Below are 13,651 nucleotides of genomic sequence, written 5' to 3' on the forward strand. Positions count from 1 at the left end.
CATTGCGTATATGTACCACAGCTTTCTTATCCATTCATCTGCTGATGGACATCTAGGTTGCTTCCATGTCCTGGCTATTATAAACAGTGCTGCGATGAACATTGGGGTACACGTGTCTCTTTCCCTTCTGGTTTCCTCAGTGTGCATGCCCAGCAGTGGGATTGCTGGATCATAAGGCAGTTCTATTTCCAGTTTTTTAAGGAATCTCCACACTGTTCTCCATAGTGGCTGTACTAGTTTGCATTCCTACCAACAGTGTAAGAGGGTTCCCTTTTCCCCACACCCTCTCCAGCATTTATTGCTTGTAGACTTTTGGATCACAGCCATTCTGACTGGTGTGAAATGGTACCTCATAGTGGTTTTGATTTGCATTTCTCTGATAATGAGTGATGTTGAGCATCTTTTCATGTGTTTGTTAGCCATCTGTATGTCTTCTTTGGAGAAATGTCTATTTAGTTCTTTGGCCCATTTTTTGATTGGATCGTTTATTTTTCTGGAATTGAGCTGCAGGAGTTGCTTGTATATTTTTGAGATTAGTTCTTTGTCAGTTGCTTCATCTGCTATTATTTTATCCCATTCTGAAGGCTGTCTTTTCACCTTGCTTATAGTTTCCTTTGTTGTGCAGAAGCTTTTAAGTTTAATTAGATCCCATTTATTTTTGCTTTTATTTCCAATATTCTGGGAGGTGGGTCATAGAGGATCCTGCTGTGATGTATGTCGGAGAGTGTTTTGCCTATGTTCTCCTCTAAGAGTTTTATAGTTTCTGGTCTTATGTTTAGATCTTTAATCCATTTTGAGTTTATTTTTGTGTATGATGTTAGAAAGTGTTCTAGTTTCATTCTGTTACAACTGGTTGACCAGTTTTCCCAGCACCACTTGTTAAAGAGATTGTCTTTTCTCCACTGTATATTCTTGCCTCCTTTGTCAAAGATAAGGTGTCCATAGGTATGTGGGTTTATCTCTAGGCTTTCTATTTTGTTCCATTGATCTATATTTCTGTCTTTGTGCCAGTACCATACTGTCTTGATAACTGTGGCTTTGTAGTAGAGCCTAAAGTCAGGCAGGTTGATTCCTCCAGTTCCATTCTTCTTTCTCAAGATTGCTTTGGCTATTCGAGGTTTTTTGTATTTCCATACAAATTGTGAAATTATTTGTTCTAGCTCTGTGAAAAATACCATTGGTAGTTTGATAGGGATTGCCTTGAATCTATAGATTGCTTTGGGTAGTATACTCATTTTCACTATATTGATTCTTCTGATCCATGAACACAGTATATTTCTCCATCTATTAGTGTCCTCTTTGATTTCTTTCATCAGTGTTTTATAGTTTTATATATATAGGTCTTTAGTTTATTTAGGTAGATATATTCCTAAGTATTTTATTCTTTTCGTTGCAATGGTGAATGGAATTGTTTCCTTAATTTCTCTATTTTCTCATTATTAGTGTATAGGAATGCAAGGGATTTCTGTGTGTTGATTTTATATCCTGCAACTTTACTATATTCATTGATTAGCTCTAGTAATTTTGTTTATTTTCAATCATGGATAACAATATTCATATTGTAATCATGTAACAAAACACCAAATTATTAATATAATAATCTTATCTTTACAGGTTGTTTGGGCCACTTCTTATCTTATTGGCTGTGGCATGTCATCGTGTCATAAAGGAATTCACTATCTCTACATTTGTCACTATTGTCATGAGTATGTATTATACAGCTTTAGTTTCACCTAACTTTTAGAAATACATTTCCCTTACCTCATCTAGTTTCTCAAAAATCATTTGTTTTAAATTATTTTAACTGATTTTCAAGAGTGAGGAAAATTTTATTTGCATTTTTCAAAAAGGAATTTTATTAGACCACTTTTTCCTTTGTTCTTTTTTAAGGGGAAATGATCCTGACAAGAAGAATGTACCTTATAATAAGGGAAGTCCATGTGGAGACTGTCCAAATAACTGTGAAGATAAACTATGTAGTAAGTTTTACATCTCAGTGTGCTTAATATTGATCATTGATCTAGGAGCCATGGGTCATTAAAATCAAATGTTTAATAATATTACAATTTTCTATAATATTACTCTTTTCTCAATCATCCCAAAGGAATAATTAACATTATCTGATTTCCCTTCCCCCACTCCCAAAGTGACCCAGAAGACCAATGATTAAATCTATTGGATTGGAAATTAGAACATTCATGTCTAAACTCAACTTTCCACCCTAAAACTTAAAGTTCTCACCCTATAATAAGGGCATCTTGGATAAGATGTTAATATAATCTTTTTTCTGCTCTTTATATAAAAAGTTTCTTGGCTCTGTTATTGCAGCCCTTAAGTTAGACATCTTGCTTTCAGGTTACCAGGGTTCTCAGGTTGCTCTTTGGCCATAACCCCTCTACCTGCCTGTCCACTTATCAGAACAGGTAGTAATTTTTTACTGAGTGATCCTTATACTTTTAAGTTTCCATGGACACATTGGAAGACATGAGCTGATGATCATACTATTCACTGTACATCTTTTTATTTCTTAAGCAAATCTTACCTAAAACGTAGTATTAACTAAATGGGTTCCAATTCCATGTTCATTTCCATAGGTAACAAAAGTATCTTTTTTTGAAGTTTTCTTCAGGCATAATTTACTAGTCCATGGGGATATGTTTGTAACTTAACTTTCAGTAAGTTTATGGAGAAATAATAAACATCCCCCCTCCCCACCAAAAAATATCCTTTATCTGCAGATTTGGAAGACTAAAAGGTTTATTTTCCTTCACCTGACCACTCCATTTCATTTGCTTTTAAAGCAAGGAAAAATGCAATCTCTTTTCCTTTATCAATTTCTCTGTCATTCTTCTCCTTCTTTTCCTTCTTCTTCTTCCTGTCACTTTAGTAACTCATTTCTGAAAATAAATGTAGCTGAAGACAGATAAAATATCTACTAATTATCTTTGCTATAGGGTAATGGGGTAGTTTTTTTGTTTTGTTTTGTTTTTTATCCAAGAGACAAAATCAATGTCTAGAATGGAATGAAAAATGCCATAGAAGTAAAATGAGAGTAGAAAGAAAAAAAGTATTACTTAATAATATTGACTCTATAACACAGAATATACATCTCTTAAGCCTTTTACTCACCTACAAATGCATAAGAAGATGAGAGATGAGCTTTTGAGTCGATATGGTGTAACCTTGCTCTTTCCTTTCAGCGAACCCCTGCATCTACTACGATGAATACAATAACTGTAATACACAAACTCAACGTCTTGGCTGCAACCACCTGTCAGTTCAAAGACTCTGCAAAGCTAGTTGTATGTGTCAAACTGAGATAAAATAGCCTTTTTTATTTGCAACTATAATGTGCTGTTGGATCATCCTTCCTTTGCTCCAGCAGCTTCTGATGCATTTCAACTGGTTTTAATTACACCTGAGATACTAATTTTCACTAATTATATATAAGTGTAGTCACCCAGTTGTGTCTGACTCTCTGCAATCCCATGGATCATATATGGGCATCAGTATATTTACAACAATGCCCTTCACTCCTGTTCTGATACATTGTGAAGCAACATTGTTTTAAACTTTCTTAAAACTGGAGTGAAATATGATTGATGAAATGTGATAGAACCATGAAATATGGAATGAAATATGATTCAAATATGAAGAGTTCAACACCTGCCTCATATTTAAATCATGTGATGTCTAGTTCTCAGGTTGACATGATTCAATGGATTGGATAACTGATTCAGTAAACTGTGCTAAAGGAGGGTCTTTCCCTGTTTAACTTCTTCTCCTGCTTTCCCAGGTCTCCAACTTCCCTGGTATTTGTCTTCCCTGCACAATTAACATACACTAATAATTCATCTCTTCTTAACTTCATGTCTACCTTAAATCAACCATTAAAATAATCCACAAAGCAAACAAAGAATCCAGTCTCATTACTTGAAAGGTAAATGTTGGTTAATGGGAAATGATTTAAGGTCTCACTGTTTCTCTGCCATATCTATACACATTTGTAGAGCAGGGCAAGAAAACTGTGTGAGTGCTTAGTTTAACAAAATAAATATTCAGCATGGATTACATGCAAGGGGTAATCCATACATAGAGGATATTCCCTCCTTTATTTCCAACTGAACTGGAATATTAAAAAAACCTAGTGAAGCATATGGCTACACAGAGAGCACAATACGTGGTATTTTGTTTCATTTCAGGTATTTTTTGGTAAATGTGCTCTTTCTTTCTGAAAGCTTATATAAAAGAAAATTCTCTAGGTTTTTATCATTTGTCATACCAAGTAAAAGAAAGAAGCAGTAGAAATGGTTTTACTTCAAGGCTGAAAAATTTTTTGTTACCCCAAACGAGCTTCATACTGCGAAATATCTCCAAGTAGGTGTGACACAAGCGTATAGTGTGCTGAATTGAAACAAATACACTGCCAGATATTTCTCCAGCAATGGTGAGTTTATTCAGATTAAGCTGAGAATTGCAATTTGGAGTGGGCAGCTACGGGGAGCCACATGCAAGTCCCCACTTGGCAAGGAAGAAAGATGCCTTTACAGGGAGGAAAGGAACTACAGAGGACCACAGTAAACAGAGTTCATGGCTCTTTATTGGAAAGTCTTTGCAGGAAGGAAGAGGGAGCTTTCTTTTTCTTGATGGGCTCTGCTACCACTGTAGGGCATGAAAGCCCCCCTCGTCATGTCTCCTGACTCTACTTCACTGAGGTTTCTGTTTATGAATCTTTCACAAGACCAACTTTTTGACTACTTCCCAACATCACTCCAGTGACCCCAGCTTATCAGGAGTGTTTGTGGACAGAGCAGCACTCTTTCCTGTAGACTTGAAATTTCATGGTATACCCAAGGTCTATGTCAGGGGGAGTGTCAAGACTGGACTCAGGAACTCAAATACATTGTTCTGTTAAAAACAAATGTATGTGAAGATAGCCCACACTCTGTTTATGGAATGTGTATTGCTTTAAATATACTTGCTTTCACTTAAAAAAAGAAAACAAGCAGATGTGTGTGTGTGCGCGCGCACATATGCTCATGGATGTCCAGAAACCCTGAAAAGCAAAGGTAGTAAAGAGCATCCTTGATGGCAAAAACCTAGTTAGGTTGTTGGGTTTGTAGTGCAGAGCAAATGGGCACAAAAATGGATTCAGGTCACAAGGAAACTGAAAGTCTTGGCTTAATGCAACAGACAAATGTAACTCATCTTGATTCTCAATTAAAAGACCTCTATATAAAAACTCATTTCTATGCAGATGTATATGGAGGCATGTGTTTAAAATGCTTCAAGATGTGCAGATAGACAAGTGCTTATTTTGGAAGTCATTGTTCTAAGCATTTGTCAGCCTGGTCATAACAGCAAGATTTCTTCATGGCATTAGTATTCTCTTTGCCAGAAAATCTTATACCCTGTTTGGATATTTTCTGTCAATTCAACTCATGCAGGCACATATAGTTTGATAGAAATATGTATTTTCTAAAGTACACATACTGGGGAAAAAAGAAATATATCTTGTGGTGTGTAATAATTAAAAGCTGTAGAACCATGTTTTTGTCTCTGCACCAGGCTGTATTTATCCCAGTTTAGAAAGTTCATTCACATAAAGACTAATTCCAGGAAATGACCACAAGATGGCAGCATATACACATGATCACTAAACATTTGAAGCCAAGGAAAAACAACTGTTACGCTATTTTTAAATTATTCTTTAAAAGGTAGCTCAATGATTTTCATAAAAAGATTATGATGAGAACAAAATAAAATGGCCTCCACACTTTGTGGGCAATAGGTCACTCTTTTAAGTTGATGTACCAAAAAAAGGATAACTCTAATAGTGTTAGATTATTCATCCCACACCTATTGATAAAGAGGTTCTTCCTTTCATCTTACTTGTAGATTAGCTGTTGCTGACATCGACCTGATAACATATCTGCATCTCAGTTTCCTCATTTGCAAATGGGGATAATAATAGCTCCTCCCTTGTAGAGCTGCTGTGAGGATAAAGTATGGGAAAATATATACAGAATTCCTAACAGATCCTGACATGTTGTGCTAGCTATTAATTTTTATTATTTTTATCATTCACAATTTTTATTCAAGATGGATTTAGAAAAGGCAGAGGAGCCAGAGATCAAATTGCCAACATCCATTGTATCATCAAGAAAGCAAGAGAGTTCCAGAAAAACATCTACATTTACTTTATTGACTACGCCAAAGCCTTTGACTGTGTGGATCACAGCAAACTGTGGAAAATTCTTCAAGAGGTGGGAATACCAGACCACCTGACCTGTCTCCTGAGAAACCTGTATGCAGGTCAAGAAGCAACAATTAGAACCGGACATGAAACAACAAACAAGTTGCAAACCTGGAAAGGAGTATGTCAAGGCTGTATATTGTCACCCTGCATATTTAACTTATATTCAGAGTACATCCTACAAAATGCCAGGCTGGATGAAGCACAAGCTGGAATCAAGATTGCCAGGAGAAATATCAATAACCTTAGATACGCAGATGACACCACCCTTATGGCAGAAAGCGAAGAAGAACTAAAGAGCCTCTTGATGAAAGTGAAAGAGGAGAGTGAAAAAGTTGGCTTAAAACTCAACATTCAGAAAACTAAGATCAAGGCCTCTGGTCCCAGCACTTCATGGTATATAGATGGGGAAACAATGGAAACAGTGACAGACTTTGATTCTGGGCTCCAAGATCACTGCAGATGGTGACTGCAGCCATGAAATTAAAAGATGCTTGCCCCTTGGAAGAAAAGCTATGACCAACCTAGACAGCGTATTAAAAAGCAAAGACATTTCTTTGCCAACAAAAGTTTGTCTAGTCAAAGCTATGGTTTTTCCAGTAGTCATGCATGGATGTGAGAGTTGGACCATAAAGAAAGCTGAGCGCCAAAGAATTGATGCTTTTGAACTGTGGTGTTGGAGAAGACTCTTGAGAGTCCCTTGGACTGCAAGGAGATCAAACCAGTTAATCCTAAAGGAAATCAGTCCTTTAGGATTATTGGAATAATTGAATATTCATTGGACGGACTGATGCTAAAGCTGAAGCTCCACTATTTCAGCCACCTGATGCAAATAACTGACTCACTGGAAAATACCCTGATGCTGGGCAACATTGAAGGCAGGAGGAGAAGTGGACAACAGAGGATGAGATGGTTGGATAGCATCACCGACTCGACGGACATCAGTTTGAGTGAACTCCAGGAGCTGGTGATGGAGAGGAAGTCCTGGCAGTCCATGGGGTCACAGAGTCGGACATGACTGAGTGACTGAACTGAACTGAACTGGGGTCTCTCATGGAAATGAAAAGAATACACAGCCATTACTAAGATGAGGTGGTTTCTTTCTATTCTATTTGCTGAGTATTTATATCACAAAAGAGTATTGAATATGTGGTTATCAGCTCTTCTACAACTAGCTCTATAAAAAGAAAAACCACATTGAGACAGGTAAGAGGGGAAGAGACAGAATCTACTTAGGACCCCCACTCCCACAAGCAGGAGGGGACATCACAAGGGTAGAGGTCCTCACCGAGGAGGAAGGGTGTGCACCCCACACTAGGCACCCCTGCAGTGGGAAGGTGAGCCCCCATAACACGGTCTTTGAAAGCCAACAGGGCTTATGTCCAGAAGGGCCTGAGGGCTATAGACAACTGAGCCTCTGCTCAAACTCACTCTTTGCAAGTCCCTGCACAGAGGCAGCAGTTTGAAAAGCACCTCCACCAGACATGAAGGAAATTCATTGATTCATTTTACAGAAAGTGCCAAGGAGTGTGGATCTGTTGGAGCTATCTCCAGGGATCAAAGAGCTGGCAGGCACCATTTATCTTTCATTCTCCTTCAACCTAACTGGTCGGGCTCTGGGCGTACCTTTCTGACATTTGCCATCTACCAGGCTACGGTCACCTGCCTTGCCCGGTGTTCCCCTGCACATGTGCCCCTCTCAACCCACCCTCCCTGGCCAGCCCTCTTCCACAGCAGCTTTCACCCTGCCACACCCAGTGGGCAACCTTGGCTGGGACTGGTTTTCCACACTCAGGGAATGGCCTCAGACTGAACCAGAATCCTCCTCAAAGCAGCTCCTACCCCAGAGGGGTCTAGCCCAGCCCACCACAGCACCACCCCCAGCAGTTTGTCGCTGGACCTGGCCACAAGACCTGCAGAGCTCAGGCCTGGCCTCAGAATCAGCCTTGCCGGGGGCTCACCCTGCCTACCAACACATTTGCAGCAGACACAACCAGGCCTAGGAGATGCTACACGCCGGGACAGGCTGGGACCTGGGACGCTTTGCTGTGATGACTGCACCTAGGCACACGTCTCCTTGAGCAACAAAATACAAAGAAACTGTGCGAGACTCAAAATAACTTTGTGCATGGACTGCTGGGGAAAATTACAGATAACATGATACAAAAAGAACAAAAAAACCAGCTGCCCCTTCTGAAGAGCCTGGAGCAAAAACAGGGTGTCAGGAGCCAAAGCAGGGTACTGCACATGCCCTCTGCACAGAATACCACCAAAGGGTTGGGCAAGCAGCCTAAGTTGCTCTTCCAGCCTGACCCCTGGACACACCCCTACCTTCACCCCCCTATAAGGAATGAAGTTGCCCCACCTCATGGAGCAAGCATGGGAACCTGTTGTCTGTTCTCACGCCTCTGCTGCAACAGGGGGCCCAATAAAGCCATGCCTGAATTTCTTGGGCTTCCCTGGTGGTTCAGAAGGTAAAGAATCTGCCTGCAATGCAAGAGACCTGAGTTCGATCCCTGGGTTGGGAAGATCCCCTGGAGGAGGGCGTGGAAACCCACTGCAGTATTCTTGCCTGGGGAATTGCATGGAGAGAGGAGCCTGGTGGGCAACAACAGTCCATGGGATCACAAAGAGTCAGATACAACTGAGCAACTAACACTTTCACTTTCTTGAATTTCTTATCTGGGCACTTATTAATTTCTACTGGTTGGGGAAAGGCCAAGAACTCTGATCTGTATCATTACTGATATGACTCACTGCAGGCTCGGATGATGGTTAGCATTTTTTAGCAATAAAATGTTTTTTATTAAGGTATGTACATTTTTAATGTATCTCAGTGGTAAAAAATCTGCCTACTAGTACAGGAGATACAAGAGACACAGGAGATGCCAGTTTGATCCCTGGATCAGGAAGATCCCCTACTGTAGTAAATGGTAACCCACGCCAGTATTCTTGCTGGGGAAATCCCATGGACAGAGGAATTTGGTGGGCTAGAGTCACTAAGAGTCAGACATGATTGAACACGCATGCACAAGTACATTGTTTAGACATAAAGCTAATACTACACACTTAATAAGCTACAGCACTATGTAACCATAGCTATTCTATGCACTGAGAAAACAAAAAAATTCCTATGACTCACTATATTGCCATATATGCTTTATTGCAGTGGTCTGGAACCAAACCTGCAGTATCTCCAAGGTATGCCTGTACTAAAGTCTGATCCTCACGGACCAGTCGATGCTATTTCAGGAGAAACAGAGATCAAGAGGACATAAGTAACTTTTCCCCACTTCATACAGTTAGCAAATAACAGAGCAATAATTCCAACAGACAGTCTAATTTCATTAGACAGTGCTTCTCAAATTTGAATGTATTAAGAATCAACTGAAGAACTTGGTAAAGCACACATCCCTGACCTCCCTTCTCTGGGATCCTCATTTGAGAGATCTAGGGTGAACACCGGAGAAGGCAATGGCACCCCACTCCAGTACTCTTGCCTGGAAAATCCCATGGACGGAGGAGCCTGGTGGGCTGCAGACCATGGGGTTGTGAAGAGTCGGACACGACTGAGCGACTTCACTTTCACTTTTCACTTTCGTGCATTGGAGAAGGAAATGGCAACCCACTCCAGTGTTCTTGCCTGGAGAACCCCAGGGACGGGGGAGCCTGGTATGCTGCCATCTGTGGGGTCGCACAGAGTCGGACACGACTGAAGCGGCTTAGCAGCAGCAGCAGCAGCAGCAGGGTGAACACAACGCCACACTCCCAGCGAATGTGAGGCTAGTCAGTATCCCCCGTATATCAAACTTTGTTTAACAAGTTATTTTTGGTTAACAAGATTCATTTCATGGCTATCTTCATTGGGCAGTAGCCCAGAGACTAAGATGCTGTGAGAATTAAGACATCCAGATTCTAAGACAGTTGGTGCAACCAGATAAGTAAATGTTGGCAAGTCTATTTCCCAGTTCCCTTGCATCCCATAAAGAAAGAGAGAACTTGTCTTTTCCACTATAAACCTCGTGTGTGAGCCAACTAGGTGCTATGAAACCAAGTGCCAAGGTGCAAAGGTATGTTGTTCAGTTGCTAAGTCACGTCTGGCTCTTTGTGATCCCATGAACTGCAGCACACCAGGCTTCCTTGTCCTTCACCATCTCTCAGAGTTTGCTCAAACTCATTGAGTTGGTGATACCATCTCATCTTCTGTCGTGCCCTTCTCCTCCTGCCTTCAATCTTTCCCAGCATCAGGGTCTTTTCCAATGAGTTGGCTCTTGGCATCAGGTATGAGAGATCAAAAAAATGATAAAATTAAAACATTCTTAAAACTACATAACATGTCAAAAGGAATATAGGGGATGAGCTGTCCCATAAAAATGCATAGGGCATATATGAGATGGAATTGATAAAATTAGCAGCAACATATTAAAGGAACAGGAATGGGGGTGAAGAGAAAAACACAAACACCCCCTCCTAAAATAAAAAAAAAGAAAGAAGAATCAGTTTATAGGATTAGAACCTGATTAAACAGAATCATTTGTTCAAGCCAGAATTCACATCTTTGGAGCAAATACAGTGAACACGCTCTTGTGATTTTAATCAGAGATGTACCACACAAAACAGGAATATCTTTTCAATATTAATCAGAGGTAATGTCCTGGAGAGCTCCCTCAAAGAGGTCTGAACTACAAACTGTATATATCAAGTTGCAAGTAGGTAGGCAGAGTGTGGAATGGAGATTCCTTGGCAGGACACTTACTGGGGGAAAATCTCCAGATTTACACATCCCTGTGGACACAGGGAGAGAAACAGGATTGTACACCTGGAGAAGCTGGGTTGGAAGGCAGTCACAAGAGAGTCTTCGGCTAATCCCACGGTAAATATAAAACTAGGATGGCCCTTCAAAGTTGCCCCAATGTGGAGAGAGGTGCCTGGTAGTTACCATTCCCACAGCTATCAGTTCTTATGTGTGGGCTGTTCATGGGCGAAGTTAATTCTTAGAGAGGGCACAAGGTAGGGCTGTCTGTGGGTGACTCCCAGCGACTGGGGAAGTATGTCCTGCATTGTAGAAAGGAACCTGGGTAGCTCAACACAGCATCCACTCAAGCAGTCATCTGCGAGTTAGGCAGTTAAGTTCCAGTCCTATTCATCTGGTAACCTGCTCACAATAGGCAAGATTTCTCTCCTAATGATTATAATGATATTCCCATAGCTGAGCGATCCTATACCCTAAATGCAGCATGTACTGTGATATCTATTCATTCAGTCAGATGAAGCCAGGACAAAATCAGGTATTTTCATATATGATTAGATTAAAACCTGCAAACCACATTCTTACTCTGGGGCCAGGCTAATGAGTTACTTCATTACATAGCTCAGTAAATTCCGTAACATGATGGGTAATTCTAGGAAATAACCAAAAGATGGCAGTGTATACACATGACTGATTGTTAAATTTCTTTGGGTGCCAGGGAAAACCGAAAATCTAAGCTAATTTGTCTCCCAAACATTGTTCTAAAGATGAGCTAAATAATTTACACAAAATTCTAAAAAGAAAAATCCACTTTTTGTTGGTGATGTAATTGCACACAGATACAGTGAATGTAAGGAACCAAATGAATTAGCAGGTTACCAAATGAATAGGACTGGAACTTAACTTCCTAACTCGCAGATGATTGCTTGAGTGGATGCTGTGATGTGCTACCCAGGTTCTTTAAGTGGATGTACACAATGAGAAAACAAGTGTTAGGGAGATAAAATACCCCACACCTGCTGATAAAGAGGTTCTCCATCTTGTACAATAGCTGTTCCTGACATCTGCATGATAACATATCTGAGATTCAGTTTCCTCTTTTGAAATGAGGATAATAGCACCCCCCTTGTAGAGTTGCTGCAAAGAAAAAATAAGGGAAATGTTTATATACAGATCCTGGTATTGTATTCACTATTAATGTTTACTTTTCACATGTCAATGGACATACTAACACTATACTTGCTTCTCATCCAAGTTGTCATTTATTAATTGTGTGTGTAGTATCACATTTAGCATTTCACAATTGTATTGCATGGGGTATCTTATTAAATCTTTGGAGCAAGCTTTGAGTATGAACAAATGGGTCACATTTACAGATGTAGAAGCTGAAATACAAAGAAATCAAAAATCATGCCGAAGGTAAAACTGCTTATAAATGATTAGAATGAATTCCTAATCCTGGTTGCATTTACGAGAAGGCATATTGCCAGGGACAGGGAAGAAACAATTAAAGCAGGAAACAATACCTCTGACTTTTAACTTCATCTTCTCTCCACAATCCCTCGTGACACACTGTGTTCACCTCAGGCTTCTGAATTACTCACATTCATATTCTCCTGACGTGAGGCAGAAATCAACATGGCCTGGATTGCTGAAGACTTACATTGCTTGACATGGAGAAGCAGCTCTATGACATTAGTTGGCCACTGCAGATGTTTAAACATATTAAAGCCAAGGGATGTATACACGTTTCTGTGTTCTTCTAAGTTGTATTCATCTTCTTGGTGTGGAGAGTTCAGATAAGAGTTCGAGTATTTTTGAGAGAAGAGACAGACATTGTGAAGATGAAGGCGGGGACAGCTGTTGGGTGGACTCCCCAGATTTGACTGCTACATACCGTGAACTACTCTGAACTGGCAGCCATGGCCACTCCATGGAGAACCTGAGATGCAAGAGGGGACTGGGGTTGAAAAGGAGGGAGGAGACTGAAACTGCACAACTGTAGACCAGGGAGACAGTGTGGGACTCAGATCTATAAACTAGCAATGCAGGTCTTCTCATCCCAGGGAAAGGCAGACCACCCTGGAATACCATGCTCACTCAGGAGCCCACATCATGAGTGGATGGCTAAGTGAATAAATGTTTCTATCAAGGGCATGCATGATGAACACCTCTGAGTGGCTGGTTTCAAGGCACCAGCCTTGTTACAACTCATCAGTTCAGTTCAGTTCAGTTCAGTCACTCAGTCGTGTCTGACTCTTTGCGACGCCATGGACTGCTGCACACCAGGCTTCCCTGTCCATCACCAACTCCCGGAGTTTACCCACACTCATGTCCATTGAGTCGGTGATGCCATCCAACCATCTGATCCTCTGTCATCCCCTTCTCCTCCTGCCTTCAATCTTTCCCAGCATCAGGGTCTTTTCAAATGAGTCAGTTCTTGGCATCAGGTGGCCAAAGTATTGGAGTTTCAGCTTCAACATCAGTCCTTCCAATGAACACTCGGGACTGATCTCCTTTAGGGTGGACTGGTTGGATCTCCTTGCAGTCCAAGGGACCCTCAAGAGTCTTCTCCAACACCACAGTTCAAAAGCATCAATTCTTTGGTGCTCAGCTTTCTTCACAGTCCAACTATCACATCCATA

General features: G+C 40.6%; 1 protein-coding gene across 1 annotated transcript in view; it reads left to right on the forward strand.

Annotated features, from left to right (window-relative positions):
- Positions 1 to 3,328, forward strand: part of CRISP1 (cysteine-rich secretory protein 1) — a 16,716-nt gene extending 13,388 nt beyond the window's left edge. Inside the window, exons 5-7 of the mRNA XM_010863032.1 lie at positions 1,615 to 1,706; positions 1,891 to 1,979; positions 3,201 to 3,328. Of these exons, the coding sequence (XP_010861334.1) occupies positions 1,615 to 1,706; positions 1,891 to 1,979; positions 3,201 to 3,328 (309 nt within the window). The remainder of the gene's footprint in view (positions 1 to 1,614; positions 1,707 to 1,890; positions 1,980 to 3,200) is intronic.
- Positions 3,329 to 13,651: the final 10,323 nt, after the last annotated feature.

The sequence above is a fragment of the Bison bison genome, unplaced genomic scaffold (genome assembly GCF_000754665.1).
Source record: "Bison bison bison isolate TAMUID 2011002044 unplaced genomic scaffold, Bison_UMD1.0 scf7180017864487, whole genome shotgun sequence".
NCBI lineage: Eukaryota > Metazoa > Chordata > Mammalia > Artiodactyla > Bovidae > Bison > Bison bison.